Source organism: Hipposideros armiger, unplaced genomic scaffold, assembly GCF_001890085.2.
Source record: "Hipposideros armiger isolate ML-2016 unplaced genomic scaffold, ASM189008v1 scaffold_293, whole genome shotgun sequence".
In the NCBI taxonomy this organism is placed as follows: Eukaryota; Metazoa; Chordata; class Mammalia; order Chiroptera; family Hipposideridae; genus Hipposideros; species Hipposideros armiger.
Window position 1 is genome coordinate 1,895,954 of NW_017731643.1, and position 27,712 is coordinate 1,923,665.

At 37.4% G+C, this 27,712-nt stretch overlaps 2 protein-coding genes across 3 annotated transcripts in view; one reads left to right on the plus strand and one right to left on the minus strand.

Moving 5' to 3' along the window:
• Window positions 1-13,223, minus strand: part of CNST (consortin, connexin sorting protein) — an 84,337-nt gene extending 71,114 nt beyond the window's left edge. The window contains exon 1 of one of the 2 annotated variants that reach the window (XM_019659047.1): window positions 12,944-13,223. The gene's annotated coding sequence lies outside the window, so the exon portion shown is untranslated. The remainder of the gene's footprint in view (window positions 1-12,943) is intronic. The other variant, XM_019659044.1, reaches the window with a different exon arrangement.
• Window positions 13,224-13,307: 84 nt separating this feature from the next.
• TFB2M (transcription factor B2, mitochondrial) lies at window positions 13,308-26,550 on the plus strand. Its single transcript, XM_019659048.1, has 8 exons — window positions 13,308-13,749; window positions 14,457-14,545; window positions 16,862-17,015; window positions 17,362-17,510; window positions 19,414-19,503; window positions 22,290-22,352; window positions 24,184-24,344; window positions 25,918-26,550. The coding sequence occupies exons 1-8, from the start codon at window positions 13,440-13,442 to the stop codon at window positions 26,093-26,095; spliced, it is 1,194 nt and encodes a 397-aa protein (XP_019514593.1). The 5' UTR covers window positions 13,308-13,439; the 3' UTR covers window positions 26,096-26,550.
• Window positions 26,551-27,712: the final 1,162 nt, after the last annotated feature.

Genomic DNA, 27,712 nt, shown 5'->3' on the forward strand with positions numbered 1-27,712 from the left:
ATTCACCTTCTGGTAGATTTAAAAGACACATCTGCAATGTCCTCTGAAATGGTTCAGAAAAAAAGTCCATGTGTATGCATGCAACAGATGACAATAAAACGTTTAAGTTTGTCATGAGGAATAACTATAACAACAGCGTATGAGAATAATCACAAATATTTGTCCAACGCTTACTCTGTGCCATGCATACATTAATTCATTTATCCTCACAACAATCCTATTAGGTAGCTATTATTAGCACCTTCATTTTATGGGTAAGCAAACCAAGACACTGATAAGTGAAGCAGCTCATCCATGGTCGAATGGCTGTTGGACTAGGTCTCAAACCCAGGCCAGCTGTCCCCAGAGGCCATGCTGTCTCCGATGACCAAACACAAGGTGGAATACGAGCTAGTAATGAAGATGAAGAGTCTGAACAAGTTAGGAGGAGGAGGAAAGGACATTGCAAGAATCTTTATTATTTGGCCTAAAAAAAGTCCTATCAAAGTTTGAGGCATTGGCTAATACAGAAGCTACACCCAAACATTTCAAAGGTTTTTTTTGTTTGTTTGTTTGTTTTTTTTTAGCTGAGTGATCCTGCCACCTGTTGGCAGCTCAGTGGCAGCTCAGCTCGGGCCGGGACTCGAACTGCTGTTGCTCAGAGCTCACACTCTTGAACGAGCTCTTAACCAACTGAGCCACTCGGCCGACCCTCAAAGACTTGTTTTTTAACATGAACTAAACACTGTAATTTTTACGGTATCTAGCAGACACTGTCTTGAGCTTGCTTACTTACTGCTGTAGACTTTACAAGTTATTTCATGTGTGCAGAATATCTGCCAAGTAGAATTCAAGTGCCTGAAGCAAAAGAGTTGGTATTTCTTTTGCAACCCTTACCAAAATGGAGCCCTAGGCACATAACAGCGTTTAATACATGCTAGTTCAATTCAACTAAAGTCTGTGTTTCACTACCTCAGGAAACAGATTTAGAAAAAATGATTACATGACTGAAGATGATGCTTAAAATTTATTTAACAACAAAACCCCACAAATATTATCTGGTAGGAAACAGAAAGAGAGGGGAAATTCTGAAGCAGAGAGTATTTTTGTCATTGAAAGATTAAATATAAGGACAAGTCAGCAAATTCCAAAAAAGAAACATGAATGAGTTAAAAAAAACCAAAGCAAATTAATGAAATAAAATGGGCCCCCTGTACTTTCTGATCTAGAAAAATTTGAGTCTATAATGACAAATCCTTGTTGCTCATACTACGAAAATTAATGGATAAAGTTTAAATATTCAAAGAAAATATAGAAGCGTTTTACATTCTTTTGAAAAACAGAGATGAGAGAAATGGAATTAGACCAAGGTTAAATTTATTTCAACCCAGCCATTCCATTTTTTCTGTTCTTCAACTACAATTTTATTTGAATGGTTCACCTTCTCACCTACTAGACTGGATTTCTCCATTATAAAAAAACAGGAAAGGTAATTAATTTCATGACCATTTAAAAGGTAAAATAAAAACCTATGAAACAAATGGAATAAAACTGGTTCCAAACAGAATTATGGTCACTCTTACTAAAATTAAGAAAATACTTTTTATTTTGTAAAGTAATGTACAAATAACTTGTAAATTATTTTACAAAAAGGATCTCCTGAATTATTAAAGGTAAAAGACGAAAATAATAGGAGAGTCACCTCAGAGGTCCAAGTGAGAGCAGAGACACACCTGGAGAATTTGAATCGTGGGTATAAAATAGTGGATGGAGTACAGGATATCACGAGACTACTGAGTTTCAAAGTAACCTCTTGGCCCAAAGTTCAATTAAAAAACAGACGCAGAGGATGATTCCAGGGTCTAAAAAGAGAATTGGAATAAAGAAGAGAGAAGAGGCTATAAAGGGAGTAACATGGGGGAGAGGGGTATGAAGGGCTGGGATGAATAAGTCTAATAAGAGTACGACAGGATTCAATTGTACTGCTTGAACTATTTCGTAAGAACTCCCAATTTTGATGTTTTAACCACAAAAACACTTGCATCCAAATGATTTCCTTAGCTTGTGTTCTTTTCCTTACTAAAAGAAAGATGTCCACCCCAGCCATCTTCAGAAATGCTATTACCTGGCATGTCCCATCAAAAAACAAAGGTCAGGAGAGTTTTTAAAAAGGTAAACACATAAATCAATATTTAAAACTTTTTAAAGTAAAAATGCTACTTGTTCCATGCTAGAACAAGACTTCTAAATGTTTCCTCTCTGGTGCTTGCCTGATATTTGAAGGCCAAGTTTCCCTGGCTAACTCAAGGCAAAATTGACGTGCTTTACTAACAGAACCTACTAAGCACATATCTCCAGACGCAGCGCAGTGTATGCGGGGAGGCAAGAGGGGAAAGAGAAACAGGATAAAAAGAATTAAGAGGGGTAATCAGTGCCCAAGAGTACTGGGCACTGTACTTTGAGGAGACAAAGCAAGTGTACAATGAACAAATAAAGTAAAAGACAAGCTACTAGCAAAGACTGAGAATAAGTGAAATGAAAAAAGAGATAAAGCACAAGAAAAAATGTGGACTGTAAACACTGAAATCTGCATTCTAATACAAGCCCTATGAACAACTTTGTCAGAAAAGCTTGAGCCAGACACCGCTCTGAGCCGTGACTCCTTCACCCCATAAAATCATGGGATTGGATTGGTTATCTTTAAGGGCCATTTCAATTCTAACCACTTACGCCCCTATTTCTCTTCAATGGCTCTACTAAAAGAAATAATTATGATGGTCCTTATGTGTGACATAATTATTTTTACTTATAACCTCACTTAAAGATATAAAAACAGACGTTTTAATGTGCTTAAAACTCCTATACAACTATTAAACAGAAAAAAATTTAAAAATTAATAAAACACCAACAAAGATTGAAATAACATTAATGTAATATGATGCATGCTGCTGCTCTGTAAAATTTAAATTTCTGTTCATCACTTAACTATGGCGTCAGTTGTGATGACACAGGTTCTCTCAAGTTCAGCACCTCTACTGATCATGGGCACCAGAAGACTCAACGCTCCCACTGCTTTTCTCTAACTATGGAGAAACTCTTGTTCTTACAACATGATGTGAGGCTGCCCCAAAGGCATATTAATTAATTTTACCCCCATGGTTATAAACAGAAATGCAAATTTGGGCATTGACATCCCATATTAGAATGATGTTTTAAGGTGGTCATGATGACCTTGAATAAGCTTGTATGATTTTCTCTTAACTTATTATCAAAATGAAAACAGGGAATTTAAAAATTCTAATACATTACTTTTTTTTCTTTTTGCACTTCTTTGTATTTTATACATTTTCTATGACAGACATGCATTTCTAATTGAGTGTATGAAATGACAGTTTTATTGAAATGTAATTTTGCCTATATATTTGGGACTTGCATCTTTCATCAAATGTTTTGATGAAAGGGCTCTTTCCCAGAGTACTTAGTACCATGCTGATCACCTATGAGCTCAAACATTAACCATTAAGCTGATTGGAACTATTGCTAGGTTCAGAGTCATTCACAAGCCACCATTATTTTAAAATACTCACCAAAATGTATATGGACATTGTAATATGTACAGATATACATATATTGTAATCTGTAGGCTTATACGGATTATCAGTAAATTAAAATTAATTTATGAATTCAACAAGGAGAAAGAACATAATGATGCACGTGACATCAAACACAATTTTAACACTAGTATTTTTAAATGATAAAACTGAAACCAGGAACTCTCTCTAGCTTACTCTCTATTTTTCTTTTGAACAAGGAGCAAAAACTCATTAATTCTATCATTTCAGAAGTTATGAAATTTCAAAATGAGTTTAGGCTGATGTTTACTTTTAATTAAGGCTCTCATCATCTCATATGGCCCTTCAAACCATCTTGAATATCAGAGGGAGCTTATCTTCGGAAAACACTACCTTTGTGTTTTACACAATAACAGTGACTTGACATGCTTGTAGAATAAGTATTTCTTCATGTCACAGAGATCTGTGGTGACATCTTACTGTCCGGTCAATCTTATGTTACTACTGGGCATTGAAACAATCTGTTCATCTCAGGTGAGTATCAATATCTCTAACATCCCACTACCAAATATCCCGTGACCCAAACTCCGATTCTTTTTCCTTTCAATTCCTTACTGTCATTTCTTCTGCTGCTAATAACGAGTTCAATGCCATCAAGAGCTCCATTCCCACTCCTGCGTTTTCCCCTCCATTAGTCAGCCTCCTCCTGGTGTTACTTTCTTTCCTATCTAGCACTGAAGCCATGGCTCATCTTTTGCTACTTCCTTAGTCCTCTCACACGGCTACTGCACCCAGCCTATAAAACCCCAGTGCTGATCAGCCTAACCACTTTCTCTGCGCTTATACCCAAGCTGCTTTCTATTACTAAAGAAAATCAATCACACCTACAGGTATACAGATTGGTAACTCTATAAAAGCCGTATCCATCCATCCTCACAGCTGGCCAGGCAGCCTTCCTCACGGAGCTCCCAGGAACACATCCTCCACAGCTATCCTAACCCTTTACCACCGACCTCCAGTCCCGTTCTTGTCCCTAGTTCAGCAGACAGCCTCACCTAGACCACAGGTAAGCCGATTACCAGATGTTAGCTGGTATCTCAGGGACAAATGTCTTTATCTGCTGTTCAAATATAATCTTTCCACCTGTCCCCACTTTCTCACTCTTCTACTTCATCAGGGAGCATGTATACGATATTATCAACCTATCTACGGATCCACCCCTCTCACTGGGTAGGGAATCCTTATAAAACGCAGGTCTCCTTTACCCTAATCCCAAATCTGTGAACAACTCTTTGGACTTTCAGGGAAAATTCAACCATAAGAATTAATCATCTTTCTGTAAAACACAAAGAGGGCAAACAAATGATAAGAAACAAAGCATTCTGCAAGGTACTAGAGAAGTATGAAGAGCAATTTCTAAAGGTATAAATGGTATAAAATAACATATTTGAGGAAGATTTATTTTTTTTAAAAGATTGACTATACCTTTTCTTATAAAATAATTTATTAAATTATGTTGGTTTTAAGTAAAATATTACTAAAAATGAAGCTTATAGATATGAATCTTTACAAAACTACAACTGCTTATAATTGGTAGAGATTTATAACTAACTAAATTCAAATTAATTCTATGGTTCCTATCTTTTGGGTGACGGACCCTTTGAAGAATCTGATGAGAGCTAAAAATTCCCTCCCCAGAAAAATACACATATACTACCACTGAGCTACAAAATTTTTCCAAGAGGGTCCAGATCCCTTGAAGTGTGGTCTTGAGCTCCAGGTTAAAAACTCTTATTAAGTTTCCAAGAAATTATATTTTATACATGTCAAATAGGTAGCTACTGTTTTCCATTCCCTACAATAAAATATCTAAATGAATATATGACATTAATCCTTCTTCTGATATTTGATAAAACACCGACATACCGATTTCTGCATAGATCTCCGCCACACAGAAAAACAGGAATAGGAGATAGGTGTGAAAGTGAATACGCTGTCTTGTAATGAGTCATTCAAGAAATGAATGTTGATGGGGTTTGGAGAAGAGAAAAAATTCAACAGTAAGACAGTTTATGCTAGGTTAGAAATTCTAACGAAAAAATAAACCAAGGGAGAAAAAAAATTGTCCCAGAGGAGGCTAACTCCCAATGCTTTGGAAGATTGCTGGCATAATATGACTTTTCCCCAAAGGTGTTTTATTTCCCTGGAGGTTATTCCCTAAAGAAAACATATATGCAAAAAAGAGACACCGCTACGTATAGGCCAGTATGGTCTAGCTTCGTGCATGCAAGTTTCCTTGCACTCAAAGTTTCTTCCCCGCAAATTCATCAGACAGCATGAGTAGGAAGAGAGAACGAGATTATGGATTCTGACTGCTAAATTACTGTTCAACTTTCATTACACAAAAAATTGCTAATTAGGAGTAACGATATTTTCCTTAAGTTAAAGTTTATTTATCTTTTTTCTCTTTGGAGCATTTGAATTCTGTAACAGAAAAGGAAGGAAGGAGGGAAGGAATAAGATTTGTACTCCTACTGCTCCTTCAAGTTTATAATAAACCATGACCTGTTCCGACTTCTTGGCTTTGCGTGGAAGACAGAGTAGGGGGGGAAAAAAAAAGGTTGGTGGAAGGCAGAACAAGAACGAGGGGCATTCTGGGTACACTTCCACACGGTGAGGCGCTAGAGCAAATGGACACTCCAGGAAAGGCTATACAACATACTTGGTTTTATACAAAGTATTATACAAGCACGTGGAAGCTTTAGTTATAAGACAGGTACTATTAGACTATCTGCTTCTTCAGCCTAGATACATGTGCCTAAAGCAGAGTTTTTGTTCGTGAATTTTCTGCACACATAGGTAAACTCTGAGGCTGTCAGTAAAGGCAAGCCATCTAGATAAAAGTCGGAGCTCTGGGGGGTTCATTAGGAAACCCCTAGGTTTTCCCCAGTCACACAGCTGAGAAGAAACAAAAAGCCTCGAGGCATCAAAGTCCACAAAAATCATCATTAACCAAGAGGCCACCGAATATAATCAAAACTACCTCCTGAATGAAATACTTTTTTTTTTTCTTTCACTTTGAGGTTTCTTTGAAATAGATCTTTTTCTCTGGCTGGTGAAAATAGGAGTTCTGGTGGATAGAAGACCTATTGGATCAATTGTAAAACTAAATTTCAAAGGTAAGACTAGTAAGACAAACCATCTTTTCTCTCCTTAGTTACAAAATATGTATCATATGAATAAAATAAGGAAGTCAAATGACACTGCCTTGAATTCTGGCTCTTCCCAGTACTTATCCAACACTAGAGGTAGAACCCTAATTGGCATGGCGAACAACTAACTCCACAACAAATTTCTTAAAAACTGCTGGAGGGAAAGGAACCTAGGGATTGTTTTGTAAACTGCTGAAGAAAATCAAGCCTGATGGCTGCATTTGGATTAAAAAATCACAAATGGGGCCGGCCAAGAGGCTCAGTTGGTTAAGAGTTGGCTTAAGAGTGCGAGCTCTGAGCAACAGGGCCGCCGGTTCGATTCCCACATGAGCCAGTGACACTGCGCCCAAGCTGAGCTGTAGCTGAGCTGCCAACAGGTGGCAGGATGGCTCAGCTGGTGTAACAACAAGATTGCCTGTTCAATGGTGAGCTACGCCCGCCCGCAACTAAGACTGAACTCAGTACCCTGAGCTGAGCTGCTGCCTGGATGGCTCAAGGGATAGAGCGTGTGCTCTTAACAACAAGGCTGCTGGTTCGACTCCCGCATGGGATGGTGGCTACGCCCACCTGCAACTAAGATTGAACGCAGCACCTTGAGCTTAGAGGCCACGCGATGCCAATGGGTGGCCAGATGGCGACTGGCGCTCTCCACAATGAAGATGGAAGAACAACAACTTGGCTGGTCCCCTTCCCCAAATCCCCAACACTGTTCCCCCCCCCCAATTCCCCAATAAAAATCTTAAAAAAAAAAAAAAGAAAACAAAATAAATCACAAATGGGTATACATAAAATCTTTTCCCAGGAAACTAAATTTCATAGTTTTCTCATCAGCAGTTTCTACAAACTTCCACTCCTCTTTTCATCCGAGTTGAACCTGAGGGAGGAAGCCATGTCAGTTACTTGGTATGAGTCCTTTTAAGACTGATCTAAGTAAACCTTTTTCATTGCCCACAACAAGCAAACAAAAAAACCAAAACAGCAAAAACAAAACAAAACAAACAAAAAACAAACTAACAAACTTAGGTAATCTTTGGTGTTTTGTAAGGTAAAAATAACCCCGCTAGGCTTCAAGAAATTAAATGCATTTTCACAAATATAAGTCTTCACTGAAAAATTTTAAGCAATGTTTTTTAGTTCATCCAAGAATTCTTAAGATTTAGTTGTAAAGTGGTAATACATACAGAAAATAGTGAACAAGAAAAACAACACATGCATAAAATAAAAATGTAAGTGATATGCTCTCAGATACCCAGGAACAACAGCATTCTTTATCTTACCATGAAGATCAGGTATTTTAAAGAAATCATTTCAAAATCTATAATACACAAAGTGTTTTAAAATGTTAGTTTGCCTTCATTCAAATTAGAAAACCATAGCCACCTAATACATGGGGTTTTCAAAATGCAGCTAACATAGTAAAAAATGTAATTATTTAATCAAGTAGTAGTTTTCCAGGAAAACCAGACTAATAGATATGACAATTACAAAATAGTGTTAATTCCTAAAATCTTCTAGGTACTGTCAATTAAAATGTGGAATGCTCAAAAGTCAAATTTGTCATTCACTGCTTTAGAATTCTTCCTACAGTTAAAAGGGAAAAACAATCATGATTCGTCAGTATTTTGACAGATGCATGCTATGTTTCCTTTCCACACATGACTAATGATGATGAAAAACAGGAAGTTGTAGGGATTGCAGGGAGGAGTGGTATAATGGCAAGAAGTTTCCATCTCTAAATATGTTAAACACTGGAATCTCAAAACCATAGCGAAACAATTTAAGAAATCTCAAGCTATTATAGAATTCGGAATTTTTGAATGATGTATCATTTTAGATTGGTCAGAAATGATTTTTATGTTTTATTTTTATTTTTGATTTAGGTATAATTGACTAATGATGTATTCCTACACTTGATTTAAGCCAAAAGGCCGAGAAGCAAGAATGATGTATTTCTAAAAGAATATTACAAATGAATTATTTCAAATGCATGAAAAACAAAAGTATTCCCTGGGTAAAAGGGAATATAATTTCCCCCAAGGGATGATTCCTAAATAAAGAAAAGCCTATATTCATGTGAATCTTAAAGGCCCTGAGCTGGAGAGAATGCTTCATAACAGCATCAAGACATAAACATATTTAGTGTACAATTTCTCAAGAAAAACATCCTTGGAGAGGCCATTTAAGTCATATTGGAGCTCTTTTTAAAAATTGAAAATGGCCAGACTATCAATTATTCCTCCTCAAATAACAACAAAAAAAAAATTGCCAAGACTAATTTGTAGGAAGAAAACAGTGTATTCTCTTTCTTATCCAACTAGAGCAGTATCAATGATTAACCATTTGGATTTAAATATATAAATAAAAACACTACATTCTCCTACATAACATGCATGTATTTTTCGTAGAACAAGAAACATTCAGTGACTGGGTACCCCTTCCCCAATTCTGTCTTTGATCTTTGATACTCCACACACTGCCAACACTGTGCCAGTTGTATAAGGACTAGATTTTACAGAGAAAGTCTGTTTACTGACAAGGTAATTTAAGATTTCTTTATACCATATAGGTTGGGGAGAGGGCATGTTTGTTGTATTAATTTACACTGAATACTAATTAGGCCTTCAGACGAATTTTGACATTAAATGCAGATGTAAAATAGAGTAGCTAAAGCAATATTTAGGGAAGTTTATTAGAGTAAAGAGGTCAAGGGCCGGCCGGGTGGCGCAGTTGGTTAGAGTACAAGCTCTGAGCAACAGGGTTGCCGGTTCGATTCCCACATGGACCAGTGAGCTGTTTCTGAGCTGAGCTGCCGCTGAGCTGCCAATGGGCAGCCGGATGGCTCAGCTGGTGAGAGTGCGTGCTCTTAACAATAAGGTTGCCGGTTCGACTCCCGCATGGGATGGTGGGCTGCACTGCCCCCCCATTCCCCCACCCACAACTAGATTGAAAGCGGCGACTGGACTTGGAGCTGAGCTAGCACCCTCCACAACTAAGATTGAAGGACAACAACTTGACTTGGAGCTGATGGGTCCTGGAAAAACACACTGTTCCCTTCTCCAATTCCCCAATAAAATTAAAAAAAAAAAAGATCAAGATAGACATAAGAATGATGATGGGTTTTATTAATCCCCACCATCAGGGTTACCTTTCCAACAGGTTTATCTTTCAGTTATAACAGCTCTGAACAAGAGAAGGTTCCATGCTGACCACCTCTATTGCAAAAACAACTTAAAGCACGTACCTTGACAATATGTCAGTAGCTTTCTATAAAGAGTGCCATATGTCCTTTGAAATTTATCTAAACCACCATACACATGTGTTCTTCTTTTGCTACTACGCAGGCTCCCAGTGTTTTAAAGTCCCAGATATACCCGCTTCCTTTCTGAGTTGTGCTAAAAAGATTTTCTTTCCTTTGATATGAAACACCATCATATAGAGAAGGACATTTACAAAACTCTTAGCTACACCCGAAACCGATTCAGAAAATAAGTCTACAACAGTCTAAATAAGTCTTCCTGTAGGTCCTTAAGTTCTACTTAATACCAAGAGACAGCATGCCTAAGACTCATTCAGCACCTTGACACATTGTTGACATGCATTGGTAAATAATTGGAACAATGACACCTCAGGAAATGACTGAGCACTCTATCATCTATGACCCTCACTGGGCACCTGTTTATCCTCCTCAGTGCTAACACAGACAATACCAAGAGGAAGAAGACTTCTTGGAACCTTCTTACCTCATGAAAACATCTCAGTTTGAATGTGGTAGCACTTCAGGAAAAGAATTTTTTTAAATTTAATATAGACTTTACTCTAGACTCTTAACGTAAGAAAACTTAAGAATCACAAGGTAATCCTAGTCATCACACAGTCATCACCCAATGAGTTCCTCGCCATTAGCTAGGTACAAGTAGCTACGGAGCACTTGAAATGTAGCTAGTCTGAATCCAGATGTAGCCTAAGTGTAAAATACACAGATTTAGTACGAAAGAAAGAATGAAAAATATCTCATTAACTTTTAAAATTGATTACTTGTTGAAATGATATATAGGATTAAATAAAATAGATTAGTAAAAATTAATTTCACCTGTTTCTTTTTTACTTCATTAACGTAACTAGAAAACTTTAAAATGCTTATGCTGCTTGCATTATCTTGCCATGAAGTACGCAGTACTGCTGTAGACCTGCAGCCTTAATTCCAACAGCAAACAGGAATTACCACTTGGAATTTCCCATTACAACTGCCATTTAAAAGTCAAAAGAAAAAAGTGGTAGTTTCCCTTCTCTACCAATTAAATTAAGATAGTAACAAAAATAACTTAAGAAGAGTGTAAAAATCACCGGAATCACTTTGCTCTGACACCATTTTAAAGAAAGTACCTCAAAAAGGCAAAAATAGCACAGGATGTAAAAACCACACCTCTTAAAGAAAGATGGAAATACACAAAGCAAGTTTTTCTAATAGGGTAGGCCTAAAAGCTAATTATTAGGTTCGCCTTTAATGTGAAAAGGACATGTCTTTCATTTCCAGCACCTGGGGCCTTAGAAACAAAACATAAAAGATTCTGTCTCCATTATTCAAGCACCTTCAATCACAAACAAGCCATTAACATTATAAAAAGGGAAATAATTATCACAAGTAATTCTCTTTTCCAAAACGCAAAGAAAATAACACCAGTCAAAAGCAAAACGAACAAAAAAATACATCAGCTTCACTGAGGCTGAGTAGGCTGACTACCTTTGGTCCACAAATATTATGAACTAAGAAAGCATATTTTAAAGTAAGTATTTTGAAACCACAATTTTGTAAAGTATATTTTAAAAGTGAGACATTCAACAACACATTCTATGAGTGAACCATCTTTTTTTCTACCGTAAGACATCATTCTGATTTGATTTAAAACTGTTTAGGCCTCCAGGGCTTTTGGGGGGGGGAAAAATCCATGTATTTCTGAATCTATGAAAAAAAATTTTTTAAGGGGAAGGGGAGAACAGCTCAGTAAAGGATTGCGGTGGGGGGTAAGCTTTTTCAGGTGTTCAGAGGATGCAAAAGTTACTTCTAGAAACTTGTCAATAGGGATACTGCATAAAAAAAAATTTACGGAAATTTAGATCAGTGAGTCCCCAGGGCTTCCACAACAGTTGATTAGATACTTTCCATGGTGTCCTAACAAATTTATAGTCCAAAAAAGGGCCATATTTGACTGTCAATTCTTTATCTGAGATTCATCAGCTGAGTATAATCTTCAGACTTCTACTTGCTAGATGATACATTCCTCAGATACCTTTTCCTTGTGCATTTAAATGCTAGCTCAATTACACCCTCAACAAGTAAGGAAAGGATTGTACATATTTTTAAATAGGGAGTAGATTGGCTGCAGTTTCCTGCCTTGGTGGAAAGGGTAAGGGGCAAAGCTTTCTGAGTATAATCCTTAAACAGTGAAATCACTCGCAAAGAATCAAGTCTTCTAACATTGCCCAGTGGGTAAAAAGACTGCCAAAATTTCCATTAGAGCATCCTATTTTTAGTCTTTGGAACTGGCCTTTTAAATTGCATTCCACAGTCCCAAGTTTATACAGGGCACAGAATAACCTTCCTAAGTTCTTAATCTTTTTAAGCTTAGAAAGGAATTTTAAGCTTTTAAATCTTAATTTTTTTAAAAAAATCTTAACTTTAAATCTTTGAAACACATTAAAAATCAAGGAAATATTGGCCCGGATGGAGGAGCAGAGAAGACATACCAGGTGGTGCTTGACAACCTAGGTGGTGGTGGTGGGGTGGGTACGATAAAACAGGTACGAAGGAACATGGAAACCATCCATCAGGGATGGGAGCGGGGGCTGCGGGCAGCAGGACAGAAAGGAATAGAGAGGCACAGTGGAAGCCGCAGGCTCCTGGGGGAGCTGGGCGAGGAGCGACTTCTGGCGCTGGTCCCCAAGGGAGGGAGAAATTGGCGCGACACGCAGCAACAAACCACAGAGGCTGGAGAAAAGACAGGAAAACAGGAGAGCGGGGAGGGGGCGGAGGTGGGGGAGCCGGGATACACCTCATCCAAAGGGCAGAGGCGGCGCAGCCGGAGGAGGACAGCGCAGGGGGAGGAGCGAGGGGTTCCAAGAGGCTTTGCACCCCAGGCGCGATCTGGCAGGTCCCCTGCATCCCGCTCTTGCTCTCCTCACCTGGGAACTGAGAGGCGAAAAGAGGGCTACCGCTGGGCGCCGAGGCTGTTTCCAGCTCCACTCGCTGACATGGCGGCCGACGAGCTGTCACAGAGCTTGCTCGGGTCTCCCGCCGCTCGGGTGGAGGAGACACCTCTGCCTTCTCGCCCCGCCTCTCTCTCTCTGCGCACCCCTCCCGGCTGGGCCGCCCGCGACCGCGGAGCATAGAGCGAGAGCGGCTAGAGAGGAAGCGCAGCGGGCGGACGACCATAGAGTTCGCAGCCCGGATGATCTATCTCCTCCTCAAGCCACTCACAGTCCTCCAGCGTCAGCCCCGGGCCGGAAACGGAAGTGACGGAAACGCAGAGGGAGGTTGTTCGCACGCGCAGTTCGTAGTGGTTACTTCCGCCCGGTCTAGTTGGGCGATGCGTCGTGTTGCACGTGGGGTTCCCAGTGTGGCGTTCGCTGGCGATGTAATGATTCTGGGTGACATTGGGACGGACCCTAGAGGGTGAGGATGTGGGCTCCAGTGGCGGGGCTTCCTCCGCGGCTGACGCTGTCAGCCTTTTCCGGGGCTGGTCGCTTTTGCGTTTTGAGGCACAGAGCGGCGAGGTGGAAGGACGTCCCAGCCAGGAACAGCCGTGGTTTGTCTGACTTCCACCCGCAGCTGTTGCCCAGTCAGGGTTTCGGAGATTCGCCCTCCTGGCTGTCCAAGTGCCGCTTCGAGGCCAGGCATTACCTAATCAACCCGAAACTAGCGGAGACCGTGGTGCAGATCCTGTGGGACAAACAAGACGCTTGCAAGGTATTCCTGGAATGCAATCCAGGTGAGTCAGCCGGGGACTGCATTTTCTTGGACGTTCATCACTTCTGCAGACCCTTGTTGACCAGCCGTGGGTTGCTGTATGAGACCCCTTCCTTTAAGCAGCTTATTACGGTCTGTGTTAATCATGACAGCACAAAATATTCCTATAGCAGTTTGCACTTGCCACATTTGGAGAGAGCATGCTGTTCGAGTTCACCGTCTCCCCACGATAGTTGCAACTTTGGTCTTACCCTTCAGGTATCTCCGATAGACCATTGTTCGCAGGATGCTGAGAACAGGAGATTTATAGACTTTTTTTGAAAAATAGCTTTTTAAAGCCCCATTTCCTATCATGAGAAAGTTCTGTGTAGGTTAGCCAGTATCTTTGATGGTAAGAGTATCCGGATATCCACGAGGAAATGGTAGGCTAGAGGCAACCTTTTTGTTTGCTTTTTTTTTTTCTAGAGATAAAGTGAAGCATTGTGATTCAGGGTGCAGGTTTTGCGGTTTTTGACAGAATGGATTCAATGCCAGGCAGAAACATTGGAGTCAAGTGACTGCAACTAGTCCCCTAGTTTCCTTTTATGTAAATAAGGAGTATAACATCTACTTTGGGTATATTGTAAGGATTAAAATTAGGTAGTGCAGGTAAAACATCTCATTTCTTTGGTATTGAAGGAAATTATGTTTCTTTGGTCAATAATCTTTTTCGTTCTATTCCTGTACTAGGTCCTGGAATCCTGACTCAAGCATTAATTGAAAGAGGTGCCAGAGTGATTGCCCTTGAAAGTGACAGAACTTTTATTCCACATTTGGAGGTATATTTTTAGTTTCTAAAAATAACTTATTGTTGAGTCAGCTCTCTGCAGAGGTTTAGGGAAGTAAAATTAAGCACACAGTTTATTTTTGTAGAATCACTTTTAGGGACCATGCCTTAAATATCTGTCATCCCCAATGACTAGAGCATAGTAAGTATCAGTGCTTGTTGAATGACTAAAAGATAGGCGTTCTGAGACTTGTTTATTGCTTCTAACTCTGCTGCAGACTAGTTGGGTGACTTTGCACAAAGTATATAGCTGGTATCTATAGGCTTGTTTCCTTGTCTCTGGTAAGCTATGTTGTGCCCCTGCTTTCTGAGCTTGGAAGCTAATTGGGTACTAAGATCAGGTTACTGGCCTGTATTAACTCTGGACTTAGGGTACGGAGGTTAAGAAAGGCTTGGTATGATCAGATACAATTGCATGGAGTGAAGGCATTATCCAGATGGATTTTTCAGTGACTTCTGCTTCTATATAGCAGACACGTTCACATGACAGTGAAGTGGAAATCTTTACATTGTTGGCAGCCTCTTCCTCTTCCTCTTCCTTTTCTTTGTCCCCTTCCTCTTTCCCTCTTTTATAAATCTCGAGATTCAGTTTAGGAATCTTATACTTCTCTATGCCAACTTTCTGAAACCACGTAAAATGGTGTTAACTAAAAGTGCAGGATGGCAACAGAAAATTGTGGAAATGTCTACCAAATCCAGCTGTTTATTAACAAAACTGTGTGCATTAGATGGTTGTATTCTACACCTGACTGCTTTAAAAAGAATTCAAGGTTGTAGCTAGGTTATTTAATTGATGCGAAAATCTGCTGGAATTTGAGAATCATGAAGAAAAAAATAACACACATTGTTCAGAGATTCATGGTCATGAAATGTGATTTAGTAAACATAGCCATCTGTAATTTCAACTTGGAATTAAAAAACAAGATAGCTTTTATCTTGATCTTTTAAAAAAAGGCCTACTTTTGAAAATTAATCTACATGTTCACAAAATAATTAAGGTGGCATTAAAATGTCTTTCTGTTTACAGTTTATTATCCTGTACCACAGTAGTTGCTTTTTTATAAGATCAAGGTAACAGTTTTAATTTTAAAATAATTGATTCAATGAAAAAAGGAGGATTAGGGGCTAAAGAATTCTTGACACACAATATTTCTTACAGGAATATCAGTCATAAAATGTTTCTGAAGCTATGACTGTAAGCACAAAATCTAAAGATCGTTGATTAGAACCAATTTTTGTTCCAGTTAAGGTTTTGATTTTTTTCCTAACTCTCCATTTCCCCCTCCCTTTAGCACTAACTTGAACTTAGTCCTTAGTACATGTTCATTCACTTACTAACCATCTTATGAAGTGAAAAGCCATGCAAATTATGTTTTTTTGTGAATTCATGTATTTGCCAGAATAAAAGAGAAGAAACCATTTAAATAGAACTTTTGCGGCCCTAAATTGCGGTCTTAAAATGTTGCTCTTAGCAGACAATGCTTCTAGCCTCCTGAAGGTTCTCAAGTTTGCTCCTAAAAACTGCAAGGATTTTTAGGGATGATGCTTGACTCTGGATTTTTATCTCTCTTTAGAACCCCACCTCCACCCCCTATTTCCCTGATAAAATTCTTGGGACTCCACACTAACAGTGTTGCAAGCAGGAACAATTTGTATCTGGATGTACTAGAGATACACATGTTACAAATTGTGCTCTATAGTAGGAAATCGTGAACTATCCCATTGAAATTGTGAAACGATTGTTGCAGAAATACTTAGATGTATATGTTCAGTTGAAGAAACATTAGCTTTTGTGGTAAACCGCATCTTCAGCAGGGAAAAAGCAGTCTTTTCAAATCAGGCTGAATCTCAGCCCTAGCACCTACCACCTTTAAGACCCTTGGCCAAGTAAGTAATTTGACCTGTCTGAACCTTGGTTTTTCTGAGCCCAGATGTGGCCTCAGAATCTTTCGTTGCCCAGGGCTCTAGGCAGCCACTGCTAAGGAATTAGAGATTAGTGTGAGGAACCTTTTCGAACAATTGATGATGCCATTGACATAAAGAAAGTAAAAAGATAAGAATTTGTTGAAGGTTTTTTGTTCTGGGGGCTTTTTCTTGGTCAGATTGTTGTACTTTCATTATTTTTCAGACATTAATTGATTCGTATTAACTGTTAAATTTTAGGATATGTTAGTAATGTTTTCTTTACATTTTTTATTGAGGTATTAATATTTTTTATAAGAGGTCTTTTTTGAAGTAAATGTTTGAATTGCTAAAAAGTCTGCATAACACTGAAATTTCTTAACATGTTATCTCTGTCTCTCTTTAGTCCCTAGGAAAAAATCTGGATGGAAAACTAGATGTGGTCCACTGTGACTTCTTTAAACTGGATCCTAGAAGTCATGGAGTGGTAAAACCTCCGAGTGTGACTTCACAGTTACTTTTTCAGAATTTGGGAATAGAAGCACTTCCTTGGTCAAGAGGTAATTTTTGTCATTCACTAAAGCAAATACTGTATAATTTGCCAGCTTTCGGTAGCAGTACACCTGGTTTGTGGAAGAGATTTGTGTACAATTTATGTTATATAATTAATGGGAAGATGCTCTTAAGTTGAATATTGCTTTCCCTCCACTTAGACACAAAGTACCAAGACCCAGACCAAGTTCTATATCAAGGAAACATGCTGAGGCTTAGGTTTAGTTGAAATAAAATTAATATAGTTTGTTAACTTCTTTTGACTTTATAAAATGTGGCCATAGGAAAAAGAATTTTTTCAAGAATTCTTTTAAGAATCTATTCAAATATATTTTTTGCTTGTATTCTTAACAGGTATCCCTTTAAAAGTAGTTGGAATCTTCCCAACTAAAAATGGGAGAAAGACACTTTGGAAACTTTTACATGACATATATTCCTGTACTTCTATATATAGATATGGACGAGTAGAACTAAATTTGTTTATTAATGAAAAGGAATGCCAGGTAGGTTATTAATAAGTACTCAAGTATTTTGTTTGAAAAGAGTTCTCTAGTTTTTCTCTGAGTAGTCTTAATGTATGCAATTGTTTGGGGGGTCTAATGACATTTGAGAGTACTAAGATTGTCTTTAAACTTCTGTAGAGCAATCTTTAGGTTCAAACTTCTTAAGTGTTTTTTGTTTTTTAAATTGTGGCAAATTATACATTACGTAAAATTTACCATTTTAACTAGTTTTCAGTGTACAGTTCAGTGGCATTAAGTACATTTACTTTATGGTACAACTGTTACCACCACCTGTCTCTTCTCAGAACTTGTTCATCATTCCATACTGAAACTCTGTACCCATTCAACACTAACTCCCCACTTTCCTCTCCAAGAGCCTCTGGTAACTATTGTTCTACTTTCTGTCTCTATGAATTTGGCTATTCTAGGTACTTAATATAAATGGAATTATACAATATTTCACTTTGTTTCTGGCTTATTTCATTTAGCATAATGTCTTTAGGATTCATCCAAGTTGTAGCCTGTGTCAGAAATTCATTCCCTTTTAAAGCTAATATTCCATTGTATATATACACTACCTTTTGTTCATTCATCTGTTAGTGGACACTTGGGTTCCCTCCTACCTCTTGGCTATTGTGAATAATGCTGCTCTGAACACGGGTGTGCAGATATCTCTTTGAGTCCCTGCTTTCAATTCTTTTGGGTATATCATTCAGATTTTGATAGGGATTGCATTGAATTTGTTAATCACTTGGGTAGTATTGACATCTTAAAAATATTAAGTCTTAATTCATGAACATAGGATATGTTTTCATTTACTTGTGTTTTTAATTTCTTTCAGCAATGTCGCACAGTTTTCAGTGTACAAGTCTTTCACTTGTTTGGTTAAGTTGATTCCTAATATTTTATTATTTTTGATGCTGTTCTACATGGAATTGTTTCTTTAATTTCCTTTTCAGATTGTTCATTGTTAGCATATAGAAATACAACTGATTTTTGTGTATTGATTTTCATCTCCTGCAACTTTGCTGAATTCCTTTATTCTAACAGGTTTTTATTGTGTGTGTGCGGAACCTTTATAGTTTCAGACTCCCCTTTTAAATCCCTGATATGGAAGGGCCTCCTGAAGTCCCCGATACTGCCTTGAGTGTAATGTTTCTTTTCTGCACAGAATGCCCCATGTATTAATAATTTAATCCAATGTAACTGGAGAAGCTTATTTGTATGTAACAGAGCAATGGGTTAGGATAGTCGGGCAAGAAAAGAAGGGATGATTTGGTCACCAAGACCCAGATAGTAAGTAAATAGTCATTATCTGTGGAAGGAGAGCTGGGGCTCCGAACCTTGAGGCTGTACATACTGTAAATACATGAAAGAATGAAAGAGACACAGGAAATGCTTTATCATGCTTCATCTTGCTGCTAGGAAGGTGTCCTAATGCTTCTTTTACCATGGACCTTTTCACATGTGGTTTCTTCTCTCTGTAGTGCTCTCGCATTCACAAAGATAAGAGGTAACCTCTTACCTTTCACGTGTCAGCGGAAACAATTCTTAACTCAAAATTGAATAGCCCACCTGATACACATTTCTAACCTGTTCTTGTCCACAGTAATGATACATTTTTGTTTCAATTTTTCTTAATGAGATTTTTGCCCTGGGTTAGATATGGTTAAAGGAAATCAATCTCAAATATGTTCTATTTTAAATGTTGTGATGATATATTTCAAGATAAAAGTTTAAAAGGCCTCTCTTCTTTAAAATGTTTACAGTCAAGATTTTTCATTTAATTTTTTTTTTTTTTTACTTTCTAGATACTATTAAGATAACACTGTTAAGATCCAGCATTTGATTTTGATTGACTATAGTTTTGTGTAACATAGACCTTCTGTTTTCCTTCCACTAGAAGCTAATGGCAAATCCTCAGACTCCACGCCTGTACCAAGCATTAAGCGTGCTCTGGCAAGTGGCTTGTGAGGTGGAACTGCTGCATGTGGTAAGTGAAAACCTTCCAGATTTCAAAAGAGAACTAGATTATTTTCAGAGAGGCTACATTTCTGTGAGCAGTAAATGGAGAAAAATTCAAAAGTAATTTTATTATTTTCCCAACTGTTAAAGATAGTAGAGCCAGGTAACTTTGTGCTGCTGTTTTTATCCCAAATACTTATGTTTTTCTCTGATTATAAAAATAACATGTACTCATTGTAAAAATGTGAGACATGTTCAAGAAAGAAAAGAAGAATTAAAAAAGAAAAATCAACACTGCAATGCTACTACCCAGTGGTCACTATTGACATTTGTGGCGTATTTTCAGTCTCTTATTTTTCCTATGCTTTTTTTTCTTTATGTAGTGAAGATTATATTATTTTGTACCTTATTTTTTTCACTTGATAGTTAATAGTTAATTATAAGTTCTTCCCTTGTCCCTGAACATTTTTCTTAAGTTTTTAATGGCTACTTAATACTTCATTATAGAACAGTCCCTATTTTAGTTTATTTCCTTAGGCAAGATCAGAGTTGTCTAATAGAAATACAATGCAAACCACTTATGCAAATTTACATTTTTTAGTAACCACATTATAAAAAATAAAAAGGAATCAGGTGAAGTTAATTTTAATATGTAACTATCTCAATTCAAAATATGGTCATTTCAGTGTATAATCAATATTTTAGACTTAATTATTACATAGTTTACATTCTTTTTTTGTGTGTACTAACCCTTTGAAAAGTCCACTGTGTATTTTGCAACCCACATCAATTCAGACTAGACACATTTCAAGTGTCAATAGCCACTTGTGACTAGTGGCTACCATATTTAATAGCAGAAGGCTAGAGTGTAAGAAAAAAATGATAAATACTATTTCTTTCATATCATAGTTTGCACATTTTGTTTTTTATTTTAGTAGGTAGACTAGAGAGTATATCTCATTTTTATAGGGTATGTGTTTATATATTTTATGAGCCCTTGTTCTTCCAAGGATGTATTGGTTTAATTTATTGCAGTGCGTCTTCATGGAGTCTTTTTATTGCTTTTGTCCAGGACCACAGTAAACCCTTTAATGTGTATACTTAATTGTTAGAATATCATCTCACTTGATTTTAGCATTGGTTCCAATTATGTTTTTATTCCCTCCAGAACATATGAAGTTCTTTGGTTGGGTCTCATGCTTGTCTTTCATATCTATCATGCTCTTATCGTTTTCCTGTATTCCCAGAAATCTTTTCACACTTAGCCTTCGCAGCACTGACCCTGCTTTCTGCCTGCACTGTATGTTGTCGTCTTGGTATATAGTTCTCGGTTGCCCTAAAATCCTTTCTTACTCCACTGATCTCATTTCATTTTGTAGTCTTTTCATCTCAGCCTCTTCTGTCCTTGTGACGTTCAGCTAGTTTTATAGAGGCCCCCCGGGGACTGCAGCTTTCCGGATAGTTTTCTTGTTCTGCAGTATTTGTTTTCAAAGGCCCTGTGTTGAGTTTTGCCATTTTTAACCTCCAGAAAGGAGAGGTCTTTGTGGACCCAACATTTTTAACATTTGTCCATTAAATATCTTCAACTGGAGGGTCGGTTGTGGAACTCAATTCCCAGGCTCTTACAGGCTCTCCTCTTCTGTGACTTTGGTAGATGGGAGTGAGGTGTCCTCTGTACCCACTGCTGTGAGCAGGCCCGTGTGGGGGGAGCAGCAGGGCCCACTGCACGCTGCTGCTGCCGCCGCTGCTGCTGCAGCTTTGCTTTCCCCACTTAGTGACATTCCTGGAACTTCTGGGAATTTTCCAGCTGGGCCTCAGTTACCTTTCTCACGCCACTTCAGTTGCTACTATAGTTAGTAAAAAATTACAATTTTTGACCTTTCAAACTTGTGTTCATTCAGTATTGTAGGTTGTAGTCTTTTAAGTCTGTGGCAGATACTGTTTTAACCACTCTTATTTAATGGGTGTGGGTGCATACTTTTTGATATTTTTCAGTTGGGTCATCTTTTAAAATTGCTTCACATACAAAATTGTACTTGAAAAAGTTAGATACAAATTGACACAGGTGTCTTTATTTGTGTATCTCCTTACATGTCCCGACATATTCAAATCAGTTTGACTAATAGTCTTTTCTACTAAAATACAGCAAAAATATCCTCAGTATTGATCTGATAGCCCCTAAACTGATTGTGACTCTAATATGGAAATGTTGGCTATTAAATGTTGTAATTTGAGAATCTATTTGTTTAATAGTATTAAGGATAACTTTCTTTTACATTTTGCCAGATGAGAGGGGGGTTAGGGATGGGTGTAAGAGGGGAAGGGATTAAGAAGTACAAATTGGTAGTTACAAAGTAGTCATGGGGGTGGAACGTACAGCCTAGGGAATATAGTCAGTAATATTGTAATAACCATGTATGGTGCCAGGTGATCACTTCGTAAGTTATATAAATGTCTAACCACTAGGCTGTACACCTGAAACTAATATAATATTGAATGTCAACTGTAATAGAAAAATAAAAAATCAGTTTAAAAAAAGGGTAACTTTCTTTTATTTAAGTAAGTAATAGTTACCAATATTGGGGTAGACCTTTGATTCTCCTTTCCTGTAACCAACAACAACAACACAACAAAACAAGAAGAGAGGAGAGATGTATATAATTTAACTATCACATGTTTCTCTTGAATCCAGTTAGACTGGTGACTTGGGTTCATTCTGTTGTTCAGGCAGGTTATTTTCCAAGGCAGCAATAATTTGGGGGCACTTGGACCAAAGAGAACTAAAAGAAATGTTTCTGTTTATCTTCCCTCAAGGAGCCCTGGTCATCATTTGACATATACACGCAAAGTGGGCAACTGGAAAAGCCGAAGTGCAAGGTAAGAGGGAATGACCACAATTATACTTTTCCCATCTCCTCTAGGGAGAGCAGCCTGTTGTTTTCTTTAAGGTTATCTGGTATTCATTATTTATTTAAAATTTTAATTTTAGAATACCTAGAAATGTTCTTTAAACATATCTTACTGCTTTTAATAAATTCAAATTATTTTGAAAGAGAATTGTGTTTTTCAGCTATTTATACAGTGGATGTTAGCATAGTAATAGGCTTGAACATAGAATCTTCCATTTTTATTTGGAAATGAAGATAAATCTCAAATTTGGAAAATATAACCATTTAAATATTCATTTAATTTGGCAAACTAGTAACAAAATTTTATGCCTTATTAATAAATCAGAAATTTGTAATAGTACTATGGTTGAATTCATCAACTGGTATATCTGTTGCTTACCCAGGGTGTGAGGCTTTTCTTTTTCTTTTTTTTCCCCTCTTTCTAAATAACCAAAGTGATGATGTTATAAAGTGATCCTCCATTTAGTTTCTATCAGGGTACTCGTAGAGAGGTTGTAATAAAGTAGTTGAAGTTTCAAAAACAATTTTTGAACTAAATTCAAAAGTTCCACTTTAGGATCGAATGCTAATGATACCCTGTCCCATCATATCAGCTCAATTTGAAGTTCCCATTTGCTTCTTTGGTTTTTTTTCTCACTCTTGCCAGTAAAGGGAAAAAAGAAAATTATGTTTCCCACAAATAGTATTTCTATTTATTGTATATATGTTTAAAAATAATGTAGGGCCGGCCGAGTGGCTCAGTTGGTTAAGAGCTCGCTCAAGAGTTTGAGCTCTGAGCAACAGCAGTTCAAGTCCAGCCCGAGCTGAGCAGCCGCTGAGCTGCAAAAAAAAAAAGTGAAGGAAAAATAATGTAAATAAGGAATCACTACCTAATATTTGAGATTTTCTAAGGAAACATAAAGTTCCCTCTTTTATGAGGAATAATTTTAGGGGAAAAAACCATCTTAACCTTACATCAAGTAATACACAGTTTTTATTTGAATTTGTATGATATTATATACTGGAGCAGGTTGGCAAATTTTTTCTGTGAAGTACCAGATGGTAAATATTTTATGCTTTGCAGGCCGCATATACTCTCTTATCACATAGTCTTTTGTTTTTTTGCTCTCTCTTTTTGAAAGTCCTTTACAAATGTGAAAAACATTCTTAGCTCCACACTACAAAAACAGGCAAGCAATGGACCACAGCTTGCTAACTCCATATTTTTAAAAAATATCCAATTAAAAATTATAAGTCAATATTTTATTATCCTTGGGATCTGCTCTTGTACCTTAAATAGAGAAGAGACTCAGTCCATGCTAGTGTCGTGTTTGGTATTTGATTTTCCCCTACTACACGTTAATAAGCTGTTACTCTTTCATGGTGGTGGCCAGAGACACAGCCTCCTGGATCAGACCAAGGGTCTGATTTGCGCCCACGTCCTGCAGAGTGATGTGACGTGACGTGACGTGGCTCGGGTGGACGGTGCACGTGCAGTGGGTTTGCAATGCAGTTGAGGAACAAACACAGAGCTGGAGGGTCTGCTCCCTTGATAGCAAACATTCAGCAAGCTGCCTTTTTGTCCTAGAGGGAGACATTACCTCACCCCTCCAGGTGTCTCACAGCTAGCACCCCTGAGAGGGCCCAGGTAAAGAGTGCTTAGAGTCCTGCATGCTTGGCACAGCCACCAAGGACGGACAGGGACGTTCAGGCTCTGTGGCGATTGCCTCTTCCAACGTGGAGCTTGAATGAGCAAGTGAACTGTGTTTTGCTCTGAAAATATCTTAGGACTAACACCATTTATTTTCCCTTCTTTGCAGGAGTCATTGGAAGAAATGAAACAAAACCTGTGTTTTATTCGACTGACTCCCCGTAGAAATTTATTTACAGAAAACTTAACACCTGTTAACTATGATGTATTTTTTCACATGTTAAAGCAGTGTTTTATGAAGCGCAATGCCAAGCTAATAGACCACTTATGGTAAGTAAAGTAGCAATTAATGTGAGAATTATACTTTCATGTCAAAGGTCCTTTTTTTCTATCTTGTATATCTTAATTAACAGAGTGAGGTACCATGTTTTCACTCATTTATTTCTTCAAAATACTTCCTTCTCCCTGGTGCACACTTTGAGAAAAATACAAAGGATGCCAAAAAAATGTATATACATTTAAGAAAGGAAAAAACTGTATTAAAATTGTAATACGCACTCAATACATACCGATAACAAAAGATAAATACAAATCATGTTATACATTTATTTGGCACCCCCAGTATAATTACATTTTCCACATAGTATCCTGAGCTTAATTTTTTATTTCCTTTGAAAAAACAACAAGGGATGCCTATCTTTGTCAGAGTTCAGGCCCAGAACGAGCTGCTTACCATTGGCTGGAGTGGAAAAAGGCAGCATAAGTGGTGGCAGACCCGCCATCTACCTGTCAGTGCCTGTCCTCACTGGTTCGTTTTATTTGCTAACAGAATAGGGATAGATCATTATACCACCCTCGTTTTCCTGCCCTCGACCAGAGTTTTTGTTTTTACCTAAAGCTTTATAAGAACTATAGCTGTTACTACCTACTTTGTATCTGTATAAGTATGATTTTTATGTAGGACTGATGTGTACAGTTCTGTGAATGATACATTGCACCTTGTAGTCAGCAGCCCACAGTTATTCATAGTATTGTCAGAGAATGGACAAAATGTTAATCATTTTAATTAATTTGGTGTTCATTAAATATATTAACTGAATGAGCTGCTGGTTGGACAATATTTATGTAAAAATAAATGTTAAAAGTGACAATAGACTAATAAAAAATCTATTTTTTATCTTGTCCCCTTGTGGTAGTGGCTATTTTGAATGAAAATACCAAGAATATAGGAAATTAAGGAAAAATATGGTAAACTGTGGTACAAAATTTTAAAAATTCCCCTTGAGATCTCTGAATTGAAAGCACTTTTACACCTGTGACTAGGATTCCATTCAAAATCAAAGTGTTGGAAATATTTCCTACCAAAATATATTGTTGTGGTTGTTTACTTGTTGTTGTCAGTGACTTGCTAATGGTTTCTTGCTAGGCTAACATATAAGGCAGCTACCTGTTTTATAATTTATTCACCAGTAATTATTACAAATAAAGTATTTGAAGGTTATTCCCTCTTTGAAAATTGCCAGATAGCAGTTTCTGCATTTCAAACTTACTGAACTTTTACATGAACCTAAATGGAGTTAAGAATATTTTTGCAAAGAGAGTTAAAAGAAGACAGAAATAGGCAGAAAAAATTTTTTAAAGAGCAATGTTAAACTAACGTTTTGTGTAGACATCAGTTAGAACATATTAAAGTCTAAATCTGCTCTTTTCATTACAGGTAAGCCACAAAACTTTAGGAATAAACATAGTTAAAGCCATATATTAGATGCATGCTCTTAAACAAGAGAATTCTATATAATATGTTAGACATTTTAAATTGGGCTTAGAAGCCATCTCTGTCAATATTAACTGACAGCTGTTACGAAAAAGAATTAAACAAATTTGATTTGCATTTCTTTTGCAGTTCATTGAGTCCAGTTGATGCAATGGATATATTGAAGCAAATAAGAAAAAAGGAAAAAACAAAAATAACAAATATGTATCCTCGAGACTTTAAACACCTTTTTGAAACGATAGAGTGCTCCAAAGGTTATACCTGTAAGTGGCTATATGATGACTTCATGGAAGACATAATCACATAGGGAACTGGACTGTGAAGATAGTAGCTGGAGCCACTGGTTTAATTTGTAAATTATAACACTAATGAAGAAGAACTAAGCTTGAAAAGCTTACATCTGTTCAACAAAAGGTAATGTTCTTGTTTTGCACAAACTAGGCAGATCATCTTCTGAAGTTTGTACCATTAGTACATTGGAGAAAACAGTGGCCGCTATTTTATTCACAACTGAAGAAAATGAAAACTTCAGTTAATTGTGGATTTGATCAGCTTGGATTTGTTTTGTTTTAAATTCCCATCTACTGTCAACATACTGGTAGTTGTAGGGTATTACCAGATGAAATTTAGTTTAAAAAATCCTTTTGGCCAAATACAGTGTATTAATTTAAATATTCCACTTTCACTGTTCCTTTTTGCAGCCTCCTAGGGGGCAAGAGTTTGTACATTTTTAAGTTTAGAAAGTAAACTGATTTAAGTGTTTGTTTCACTTGTCAGTTTGTTGAACTGTATCAAGTACTGTGCAATGAAATTATTTAAATTTTAATATGGTTTAAACCTTCTTAGAAATTAAAATATTTTAAATAATAAAACTTTGTGGATTTTTTTTTGGGGGGGGGGTCCCCCATCTAATGAACGAAAAATTGATCCTCACTTACTTACTTTAAATTCTGTCGTGTATGTACTTTCAGTGAATAATTCAGTCTGTTATTCAAAAGTCGCCTGCATTTTTGTTCCATCAGGAAAGTTTATCTGAAGTTAGACCTTTACATGAACCTAAATGTAATTAAGGATATTTTCTTAGACTATTGAAGGAGCTACTGGATTTTAACTGTGACATATCTAATCTCCTCAATTAGATTTGTTTGCTGTTACACTTCTTAACACCTAAGGCATATTATTAGGAAGTAACTCTTTGTAGGGCGTGTTCTTAATAACACTGAGTCAAACCAGCTCTTCCCAACTTCCCTACATTGGTTTACAAATCAGTCTGGCTGGAAACTCTTGAATCCTCATCTCTCTCTCGTAATTTCTATCCTGCCAGCACATCATCTGCCTAATCATAATGTCATTCAGTTTTCCTCCTGTTTCTTTCTCAGTCCTGTGTCTTAAGCCTGAATTTCTCCTGAAGCTACTTAAATACCTCTCTTTTATCTTCCAGTCCATCGTGTTTATTATTGCCATCATTATCTTTGTGAAACATCTACTTCACCATAAACTTTTCTAAGGCCTTGGTTTCCAAATGGGTAATAGTGACATCTACCTCTGAGGATTATTGTCAGGAGTAAATGAGTTAAGAAAGCGCTCAGCAGAGAAGCTGACAGAGAGGTGGCTATAAAAGTTAGTGTGATGTATTATCTTCTCCGCCCCCTCCTATACAGGTAGCCAGAGGCCTCTGTGCTCTCTTCATTCTGCATTCAAAAAACTAGAATTAAAAAAGAGAATTGTCTGTTCAGTAAAAGATGCAAATGATTAATGAAGCTTATTATGTGGAGGTAGTTGCTCACAGTAGCATTAAGGTGTCCCAAGAATTTGGAATGAAGGTTAGGCTTATTGTTACCAGTAAAAACCCAGAGGAGTCAGTAGTTTCCAAAGCCTCTAGAGCAGCGGCTCTCAACCTGTGGGTTGCAATCCCTTTGGGGGT

Bases quoted from the DNA above. Each gene is read 5' to 3' on its own strand.
- TFB2M (XM_019659048.1), top strand. From the start codon at position 13,440: ATGTGGGCTCCAGTGGCGGGGCTTCCTCCGCGGCTGACGCTGTCAGCC. The intron at 14,546-16,861 runs GTATATTTTTAG...GTCTCTCTTTAG, and splicing joins CTTTTATTCCACATTTGGAG to TCCCTAGGAAAAAATCTGGA. The intron at 24,345-25,917 runs GTAAGTAAAGTA...TTTCTTTTGCAG, and splicing joins AAGCTAATAGACCACTTATG to TTCATTGAGTCCAGTTGATG.